This window comes from Nannospalax galili, unplaced genomic scaffold, assembly GCF_000622305.1.
Source record: "Nannospalax galili isolate Female #2095 unplaced genomic scaffold, S.galili_v1.0 scaffold842, whole genome shotgun sequence".
Lineage (NCBI taxonomy): Eukaryota > Metazoa > Chordata > Mammalia > Rodentia > Spalacidae > Nannospalax > Nannospalax galili.
In genome coordinates, this window is record NW_008349291.1 from 1,344,221 (window position 1) to 1,354,896 (window position 10,676).

The 10,676-nt window shown below is 46.8% G+C and overlaps 2 protein-coding genes across 3 annotated transcripts in view; one reads left to right on the forward strand and one right to left on the reverse strand.

Annotated features, from left to right (window-relative positions):
• Tmem150b (transmembrane protein 150B) overlaps window positions 1–6,457 on the forward strand; it is a 15,350-nt gene extending 8,893 nt beyond the window's left edge. Inside the window, exons 6-7 of the mRNA XM_008846666.3 lie at window positions 2,386–2,569; window positions 6,128–6,457. Of these exons, the coding sequence (XP_008844888.1) occupies window positions 2,386–2,569; window positions 6,128–6,336 (393 nt within the window). The 3' untranslated portion in view covers window positions 6,337–6,457. The remainder of the gene's footprint in view (window positions 1–2,385; window positions 2,570–6,127) is intronic.
• Window positions 6,458–6,542: 85 nt separating this feature from the next.
• The window catches only part of Brsk1 (BR serine/threonine kinase 1), a 30,824-nt gene continuing 26,690 nt past the window's right edge, over window positions 6,543–10,676 (reverse strand). Inside the window, exon 19 of one of the 2 annotated variants that reach the window (XM_008846663.2) lies at window positions 6,543–7,218. In XM_008846663.2, the coding sequence (XP_008844885.1) occupies window positions 7,061–7,218 (158 nt within the window). In that variant the 3' untranslated portion in view covers window positions 6,543–7,060. The remainder of the gene's footprint in view (window positions 7,219–10,676) is intronic. The other variant, XM_008846665.3, reaches the window with a different exon arrangement.

Here is a 10,676-nt window from a genome sequence, read left to right on the forward strand (position 1 = left end):
GGGGTCAGGGCATGCCAGGGCATGTCTAGGCATGTCTAAAGCAGCAGCCAAGCATTTTACAGAAGATAAAAGTGCAATTAGTGGGGTCTGGAGGGATTGGGGGGTAGCGGGTGAATGAAGAGGGTCTCAGGGTCCTACACTTAGTCTGGTTTTTTGTTTTGTTTTCTTGTTTCCTTATTTAGTTTAGTTTTTTGAGAAAAGGTCTGGTGAATATAGCTCAGGCTGGCCTGGGACTTACTATGTAGCCAAGACTGGTTTTGAACCGGCTATCTTCCTGTATCCTCTGAGATTACAGGTGTACACCCCCACACCTGGCCTAAAATTTAAAAATATTTATGCATTTTAAACATTTCTAAAAGCAGGGCATGGTGGCACGTGCCTTTGATCTTAGCACTTGGGAGGCAGAGGCAGGCAGATCTCTATGAGTTCAAGGCCAGTCTGGTCTACATAGAGAGTTCCAGGCCAGCTGGGGCTACACGGAGACCCTGTTTCAAAAAGATCAAAAAGTAATAAAAAGATAAAAATCTTAAGAAAAACATATATTTCTGTAGGTAACAAACCATTGTGACATCTAAAACTGTTTTACTCCCTCAGTACCAAAAATTTGTGCTGGAGAGATATCTCAGTGGGTTAAGACAGTTGCCACCAAGCCTCGTAAGCTGAGTTCAATCCCTGAAACTCACATGGTGGAAGAAAGCAGGCACTCTAAACTGAGGCATGATATTCCCTCCTCCCACAAAATAAATAAATACAATAATTTCTTTATAAAGAACCAAATTTTGCGGGGCATGGTGGTGCAAAGCTGTCATCCTAACACTTGGGAGATGGAGGAAGGAAGATCAGGAGTATCAAGGTCAAGGACAGCCTGAGGTATGTAAGACCCTGTTAGTGGTAGAGTGATTGCCTTGCATGCATGAGGCCCTAGGTTCAATCCTGGAACGTGCTTATGACTGATCTCAAAAAAACCCCAAAAACAGAAATAATAAGTTTTCCCCCTTGGGGTATCTGTCCCTCCCTCCGACTTTGAGAATGCAAGATTAATTCCATTCATGTTTCCTGAGAATTTTTATGGACAGCACCATGATAAGCTTTGAGGCTAGAGCAGTGAATTTAAATTTAAACGGCTCAGCAGTTAACAGTGCCTGCTGGGTCTTCCAAGGACCCAAGTTCAGATCTCAGCACCCAGGTTAGTTGGCCCACAACTGCCTGCTCCCAGGGATCTGATGCCCTCTAATGGCCTCAGTGGGTACTCACACACAGGTGGCATGTACATACATGTAAATTAAAATCTTATAAAGAAAATTTAAGCCAGATGTGGTGGTGCACACCTTTAATCCCAGCACTTGGGAGGCAGAGGCAGGCAGATCTCTATGAGTTCAAGGCCAGCCTAGTCTACATAGTGAGTTCCAGGACAGCTGGGACTCTAGGGAGACCCTGTCTCAAAAAGACCAAAAAAAAAAAAAAATTTTTTTTAAATGCCTGTACATGTGGAGCTGGCAATGGCCAGAGTTTATCTAGTCTGCAAGTCAGTCACTGAGGTGGCAGGTTTTAATTAATTAATTAATTAATATTGTGTGGGCGTAAAAAAGAGACTGTGTGCATGCACGCACATATGTGTGAGTGCAGCCATGGCACAGGCATGGAGTTGGATTTTTTTTCCATTTTTATTTTATGTATATGAATGTACTGCCTGCATGTATGTAAGTGCACCAGTGTCATGCAATTCCCGTGGAGGTCAGAAGAGGCCGTCGGATATCCTGGAACTGGAGTTATAGACCGATGTTAGCTCCATGAAGTTGTTTTTTCCTTTCCCTTTGGGTTCCCGCAAACTCTTTTCCTTTAAATATTTATTTATTTATTTATTTGGTCTTTTTGAGATAGGGTCTCTCTGTGGCCATAGCTGGCCTGGAACTCACTGTGTAGACCAGGCTGGCTTCAATCGCTGGCCTTAATGGGACAGCTACCTACCTCTGCCTCCTGGGATTAAAGGCGTGTACCACCATGCCCTGCTATTTATTTTTATTTTTATTGTATGTGTATGTGTTTTGCCTGCATATATGTAAGTGCGCCATGTACATACAATGCCCGGAGAGGCCAGAAGACAGCGTTGGATCTCCTGGAACTGAAATTACTAACGGTTATTAGTTGCCATGTGGGTGCTGGGACCGAATTTGAACCTCTGCCCTCTACAAGAGCAGCCAGTGCTCTTAACTGCTGAGCCATCTCTCCAGCCCTACTATAAGCTCTTTTACCAGCTGAGCCATCTCACCTGCCCTGGGGTGGCAGTTCTCAATTACATCTGTTGGATTGGTTCAAAATCTCTTCCTCAGATCATTTCCCCACCCCCTGGCAAAATTTCTCTCTCAATTCTCCTCTCTCCCCCAGGAAAAGAATCAGAAACCTACACACCTGGTTGGGGCCTTCTTTGCTTTCACCCTGGGCAACCTCTACTTCTGGCTGCAGTTCATTCTGTCCTGGTGGATGAAGGGCCTGCCCCAACCAGGGCCCCGCTGGATGGGACCTCTGCGTCTGAGTCTCTGCAGCCTCTCCACCATCCTCATCGTGGCCAGTATCCTTCCTGGGGCTGGAGACAGGTTAGGGATGGCTTTTCATTGGAGCTGTTCCCTGGGCCTTTCTTTGTATGTGCCGCAGTGGGTATCTGTTCATGTCTCTGGGCCTTAGTGTCCACCCAGGGTCATAGTTCCCTAGTGAAAAGTGAACAGTGGAAGCCAGGCATGGTGGCATAGCCTTTCACCCCAGCACTCTGGAGGTGGAAGCAGGAGGCTTTTGAGTTGAAGGTCAGCCTGGGCTGTATGGTGGGACTTTGTCTCAAAAACCACAACCAACAAATGCACTGGGCAGTCCTGACTGAGTTCAGATGGGCTGGACTGGACTCTCCATAGATTACTTAGCAGAACTTCTATTGGTTTCTTAAATCCTCAGTGCCTCAGTGTCTTCACTACTGAAACGTAGATGGCTGAGGCTGAAGCAGAAAGATCACCACAAGTTTGAAGCTAGCCTGGGCTACATAATGAGACTTGTCTTAAAGAAAATGCAGATAGTTAACAGGCTGACCTCAGGGTTGTGGGGATAAATAGGACTGTGTTTGTGAGGTGCTTAGATCTACCAAGGGTATGGCCAATAAGCACTGGGAAAATGCAATGTCAGTAATTATCTCTTAGGGGCACTACAGGCATCTTGCTGGGTGTTCAGAGTAGAATAGACTCAGACAGAGTCTCTTGGTCAAGGTCCTGGCTAGAATGAATGGTAGGCTGCAGATGGAGTATGCATCGGCACGTGACCTTCCCAACTCCAGGTTCTGTAATTTCATGTAAGTGACTTGAAATGGCTTAGGTGGACGTATTTGCTCTAAGATAGTCAGAAACAAAATCACTAACTAGAGCCAAGGCTTTTGTTGTTGCTTATTTTGTGAGACTGGCTCTTACTATGTAGCCCTGGATAGTCTGGTACTCACTATAGAGCAGAAGATGACTTTGAACTTCTTTTATGTGTATATACTATTTATGTGTATGAGTGTATTGCCTGCATTTTATGTATATGAATGTTTTGCCTGAATGTATATACGTGCACCCGTGTCATGCAATGCCCATGGAGGTCAGAAGAGGGCATCAGATCCCCTGGAACTGGAGTTACAGACTATTTTTTTAGCCATCATGTGGGTGCTAGGATTTGAATCTGGGTCCTCTGCAATAGCTGTCAGTGATCTTAAATGTTGAGCCATCTCTCCAGCCCCGACCCTGAACTTCTGAACCTCCTGCCTCCACCTCCTGAGAGCTGGAATGCTAGTCATGGACCACCATACCCTGTGTATTTAATTCTGGGAACCAAATTCAAGGCTTTGTGCATGCTAGAGAAGCACTCTACCAATTGAGCTACATCGCCCAACCACCCCTTTCTTAAACATGTATTTATTTGCTTATGGGAGCAGGTGCCCATGAACCACAATGCATTCTTGCCTTGGGTTTTTTTTGTGGGTTTTTTTTGGTCTTTTTTGTTATTTTGTCTTTTTTTTTTTTGGAGCTGAGAACAGAACCCAGGGCTTTGTGCTTGCTAGGCGCTTGCTAGGCAAGTGCTCTACCACTGAGCTAAATCCCCAATGCCCATAATGCATTCTTTTTTTTTATTTTATTTTATTTTATTTTATTTTATTTTATTTTATTTTATTTTATTTTATTTTATTTTATGTGTATGAGTGTATTTTCTACATGCGTAAATGCACCTGTGTTGTGCAGTGCCTGTGGAGGTCAGAAGAGGGTACTGGATTCTCCTAGAACTGGAGTTACAGATGGTTGTTAGCCACCATGTGGATGCTGGGAATTGAACCAGGGTCCTCCGCAAGAGCATCCAGTGCTCTTAACCGCTGAGCCATCTCTCTAGCCCCCACAATATATTCTTGGAGGTCAGAGTACAACCTGAAGAAGTGGGTTTTCTCCTCCTGCCACATGAGTCTCAAGGATCAAACTCAGGTCATCAAGTTTGGTGGCAAGTACCCTCACCGTCTGAGCCATCTTGCTTGGCTAAGTCCGTTTTTCCAAAACAGAATCTATGTAGTCTAGACTGGCCTTGAAATCACTTTGTAGCTGAAGATGACCATGAATTCCTGATCCTCCTGCCTTTACCTTTCAAGTGCTAGCATTCTATGATAATAAGCATGTTTGCCACATCTAGCTTACTATATTTGTTTTTACGATGCTATTAATTGGACACAAAGCCCAGTGCACATTAATTGGGCTATATTATCAAGAGTTGTTTTTATCATGGTAATGATTCATTTTTAATTTTTTATTATACTTATTTGTGTATATGTGTGCCATGCGGACATGTAGAGATCAGAGGACAACTTTTGGGAGTCAGTTCTCACCTTCCACCATGTGAGTCCCAGAGATGGATAGGTTTGGTGGCAGGTGCCTTTTCCTGCTGAGCCGTCTTGCTGGCCCAGTAGTCAAAAAACAGAAAATATATTTTTAAAAATGTCTACGTCAGCAAGATGGCTCAGCAGGTAGAGTGACTTGCTGCCAAGTCTGAAGATCTGAGTTCGATCCCTCGGAGCCTTGTGGTGGAAGGAGAGAACAGACTCCCCGAAAGCTGTCTGCTGACCTCCACACACAGTATGCATGCATAAGATATGAATGAAAAGATTTGTAAGTTGATATGGGAGAGTCTGAGTTGGGAGCTAGAGTGGCTGGCTGGATGCAGGGAGGGGAGGTGAGAGGTCTTGGGAGACGCTCCAGAAAAAAAAGTATTCAGGGATGGTGGCGTTTCCATGGAGGTGGGGTTCCCTAGGAAGAGAATGGGTTTTGGGAGGAGGTTTGATTCTGTAAGGGAGTTTGTAGGGAGGAGGTTGTAAGTCAAAGACAGGGAGAAAGTTGCAGAAAGCCTGAATTATGTTTAAGAAATCAAGTATCTGGGGCTGGGGATGTGGCTCAGTCAAGACGACTGCTTGGCTAGCATGCATGAGGCCCTGGGTTTGATCTCCTGGAAACAGGTTGTGGTGCCCCTAAACAGGTCGTTAAACAGGTCAACAGGTTGTAGTAAACAGGTTATGGTGCCCATAAACAGGTCATAGTGATGCACGCCTAGAATTCCTGCGCTGGAGGCAGGACAATCCGAATTTCAAGATCTTCCTCAGATATATATCAAGTTCTTGGTCAGCCTGGAGTACACAGTGCCCTGTCTCAAAAACAACAAAAAAACAAAGAAAAAACCCCCAAGAAATTGCACATCTGTAAGTCGTGCAGCAATGGCATCTTGCTTGGACAAGTTGGGGAACAAGCACAAAGTTCTAGGATCAAGAAAGACCCACAGAACAGAAGGGTTTGGGAATATTGGGGCTCCAGGACTAATGGGAGGTACATGGGAAGAGACAGAGAGAGGGGCAGGGCTTTGGAGAGGACTGGGAACAACAGCTACAATCTCTTTGAGGGGATGAGGGTGAGGTGAGGTGGTAGATCTGGGATATCTGTCAATCATGCCAGGGTAGGTGAGCACCTCAGACAACCAGAGGCGGACTTAGCCTGGCCTGCGTCATACAGCATCTAAGGTGGGCTCTCTTGGGGGGTGGGTGTCTTCAACATATGACCAGGTGATCCTTGACCTTGCTGTGAAGTGATCGTCCTCAACTTCCACAATCTGCGCTCTGCCTCTGCAGCCTGTGAGTGGGCTGTGGCCATGTTACTCTTCATGCTGTTTGGCTTCTTTGCTGTGGACTTCTCCAGCCTGCGAGGCTGTGCCCTGCACCTTAAGTCCAGGCTGGACTCCAGCCCCCCACCAGCTTCCCCAGTGACCCCGGAGATCCAGCTGTCAGAGACGCTCTGACTGGGCTTCATTCTAGTGGTAGAGGAACAAAGAAGTGGCCAACCCGGTTCACCCTACAGTGAACTACGGAGGACTGAGATGGACCTTCTAATGGACACATGGCAAGGGGGAACTTGTGCTAACCAGTCAGAGGCTGCAGCTTGGTACCTGCCTGTCCCTGCAATCAAAAGCACCCCAGGAATTGAGAGGCCAAGGCCAGCCAGCTGTCCCTGATCAAGGCTATTTATTATTATTTTTGTTGTTGTTTTTGCTGCCGGTGGAATCAGACACGGACGCAGGCAGGATCACGCGAAACCAGAATTCCTTCCAGGAGAGCAAATCCGTACAGAAGGTTATAGGGAAAGGGGAAAAAGACCTGGGGCAGGGGAGCAGGGGCCCAGGAAAGGGAGTGGGGATTGGGGATGACACAGAGACAGAGGGACCTGTCCGGATCTGCTAAGCCACCCCCAACCAGCTCCCATCCCTCCCCCACCCCATCCGCAGAGATTGATCAATAAATAAAATAATAAATTAATCAATAAATAAATAGAAACAGCTCCCGCCCCCTTTTGCCCTAGAACCTCCCCCCATTGGGCACGGCCCATGGAGCCCCATCCCTGCAGGGCAAGGCCGGGTTTTGTGTTCCCCCCTCCCGACATACTCCTTGGGCCTTATATACAGATTCACAGTAGGGCGCAGGGAAGGGGGGTGGAGGGGGCTCCCCTCCTTCCCTGGCCCCCTGGGGTCAGGGTAAAGGGGTCCCGTTGGTAGCCAGGAGCCTCTTGTCTTTAGGGGGGCCTCGGCGGGGAGAGCTGCTCAGCTCGGGGTCTGGACGGCCCGGTGGGGGCTGCAGGCTCCGGGGTGGGGTACCAGCAGGCCGAGTCTGGGCTCCATTCTTCTCATCTGCAAAGAAGGAAGAGGTTTTATGCAGCTGGAGGCCCCTGAACCCAGGTTGAGGCTGCTGTTCATTGGACTCAGTATCCCCAAGGAAACCAAATTTGGGCTGGTGACATGGATGGCTCAGTGGGGCAAGGCTCTTGTTGCCTGCCAAGCCAGAATTTGATCCCTGGGACCCACATAGTAGAAGGGGAGAACTGACTCCTGCAAGTTGTCCTCTGAGGCCACATTCATGGCTGGCATCCCCCACCCCATACACAAATAAATCCCTTTCCTACACCCCCCCCTTTGTGACTTTGTTTTTATTACTATTATTTACATTTTTTATTTATTATTTTTATGTGTATGCATGTATTGCCTGCATGTATGTAAATGCACCCAAGTTGTGCAACGCTCAAGGAGGTCAGAAGGACATCAGACCCCCTGGAACTGGAGTTAGGATGGATGTTAGCTGCCATGTGGGTGCTGGGAACCGACCCTCGGTCCTCTGCAAGAGCAGCCAGTGCTCTTAATCATCTTTCCAGCCCCCATTCCTTGGGTCTTTGAAAACCCTGCCCATTGTGTCCAAGGTTCAAGCCAGCTCCCCTCAGGAAATTCTGTGACAGCTCTCAGAGGCCAGCCAAAGGGCTGACAGCCACAGCACCCCTTACCCAATGCTAGGTTGTTAAGGAGACCTAGTCTGTGTCTGTGTAGACATGACTCATGGTAGCCTACTGTGTGTTATTTAGGAGTCTTGGGTGTTCTTCTGGCTTTGCTGACCTAAGGTCACTTTTTTTTTTTTGAGACAGGGTCTCCCTGTAGCCCCAGCTGACCTGGAGTTCACTATGTAGACCAGGCTGACCTTGAATTCACAGAGATCTGCCTGCCTCTGACTCCCGAGTGCTGGGACTAAAGGCGTGTGCCACCATGCCCAGCTTTTTTATTTTTTAAAAAGACTGAAAAATTACCATGCCTGGCTTATTTTTTATTTTGTAAAAGACTTTGAAAAATTAATATTTTTTATTTTATGTGTATGAGTGTTTTGCCTACATGTATCTAAGTATACCATGTGTGTGCCTAATGCCTGCAGAGGCCAAAGAGGGTGTTGGAAACCAAATTCCAGTCCTTTGGAAGAGCAGTTAAGTACTCGTAACACTGAGCCATCTCTCCAGCCCTTAGTTTTTTTTTTTTTTAAAAGTCAATCTGCTTTTTTCTTTCTTTTATTTACTTTTTATTTATGTGTATGTATGCAAGCCTGCATGAGTTTATGTGCAGGCCAGAGGGTGTTGGCAACAGATTCCTTGGAATGGGAGCTACTGCAGTTGTGACCCACTATGTGGGTGCTGAGACCAGAGACCAGGTCCTCTGCAAGAGCAGTAAACCCTCTCAACTGCTGATGAGTCATCCTACTAACCCTCTATTTTAAAAAAAAAAAATTCATTTATTATTATTTTTTTAAAGTATTTTATTTTTATGTGTATGTGTCTATTGCTTGCATGTGAGTGCACTGTGTTGTGCAATGCCCAACAGAGGACAGAAGAGGCTGTTGGATCCCCTGGGACTGGAGTTACAGACAGCCGCCATGTGGGTACTGGGATTTGAACCCAGGTCTTCTGCAAGAACAGCCAGTGTTCTTAACTGCTGAGCCATCTCTCCAGCCCCTTCATTTATTATTTTTACATATTTTATGTGTATTAGTGCATTGCCTGCATGTGTGTCCATATTGTGCAGTGCCTGAGGAGGTCAGAAGAGGGCATCCTATCCCCTGGAACTAGAATTATGGACGGTTGTTTGCCACCATGTGGGTACTGGGAATTGAACTTAGGTCCTCTGCAAGAGCAGCCAGTGCTCTTAACTGCCGAGACAGCTCTCCAGCGTCCCCTCTCCCCGATCTTTTTTTTAAGGCAGAGTCTCCCTATATAGCCCTGGCTAGCCTAGGACTATGTAGACCAGACTGGCCTCCAATTCACAGAGATTTTCCTGCTTCTGCCTCCTGAGTGCTGAGATGAAAGGCATGTGCCACCATGCCTGGCCCATCTTATTTTTTAAACTACATTTAAAATTTTTATTTAGAGTGCCTGTGTGGGCATGCTCCTGCCATGGCACATGTGAAGATCAGAGGCTAACTTCTGGGAATTGGTTCTCTCCATCCACCATATGGGTCCTGGGGATTAAACTCAGGTTGTTAGGCTTGGCAGCAAACACCTTTATTCATGGAGCCATCTCGCTGGCCCTCCAACTTAATTTTAAGACACAGTCTCTCCCAGAATCTGGAACTCACCAATTGACTAGGCTGGCTGGCTAGGGACCCTCCTGTCTCTTCATCTCCACTGCTGGGATTACAGGTGCGTGCCACAGTGCCCGGATTTTTCATATGGGTGTTGGGGATCGAATTCAGGCCCTCATGCTTAGCGAGAAAGCACTTTTTTTTTTTTTCGTCTTTTGAGATAGGGTCTCCTTGTAGCCCCAGCTGTCCTGGAACTTACTATGTAGACCAGTCTGGCCACGAACTCACGAAGATCCTCCTGCTTCTGCCTCTGGAGTGCTGGGACTAAAGGCATGTACCACCATGCCTGGCAAAAAGCACTTTTCTACTGAGCCATCTCCTCGGCTTCTATTGATTTTCTGAGACAGGACCTCACATACCCTAGGCTGGCTTTGAACTCACTCTACAGTGGAGGATGACCTTGAACTCCTGATCCTCCTGCCACAGTCTCCCACATGATGTGATCATGAGCTAACACTCCGAGCACTCTTTTGTGGGGCTTGACTTCCCTGGACTGGGGCTATTTTCTCTTTAGCTTACTTACAGTGGAAATAGTGGTTGTGTGGTAGCTCCTTAGTCATTTCCACAGGGGTTGAAACTCATTTTCTGAGGTCCCCTGGCATATCCCCAGCCCCTTTAAGGGATGCTGCTTGTGGGGCTGAAGATATAGTTCAGTTGGTGCAGTGCTGCCTCAAAAGCATGGGTTCTGAGTTCAATCCCTAGCACCATTAAAAAAAAAAAAAAAAAAAAAAAACGGTGCTGGAGCAACAGCTCAGTCAGTGTTAGGAGTTCTGATTGCTTTTGTAGAAGACCTGAGTTCAGTTCCCAGCACCCATGTTGGGTGGCTCACAACTGCCTATAACTCTAGCTCTAGGTGGATCTGATACCTCTAGTCCCCAAGGGTGCCTGTACTCACATGGACAGATACACATGCATATACAAATGGTTTAAAATAATAAAAATAAATCTTTTAAAAAAATAAAAAGATGCAGCCAGGCATGGTGGCACACACCTTTAATCCCAGCACTTGGGAGGCAGAGGCAGGTGGATCTCTGAGTTTGAGGCCAGCCTGGTCTCCATTAGTGAACCCAGGCCAGCTGCAGCTACAGGAAGACCTTGTCTCAAAAAGACCAAAAAATACCAAAAAAACCCTAAAAACAAAAAACAACTGGGTGTGGTGGTGCACGCCTTTAATCCTAGCACTCAGGAGGCAGAGGCA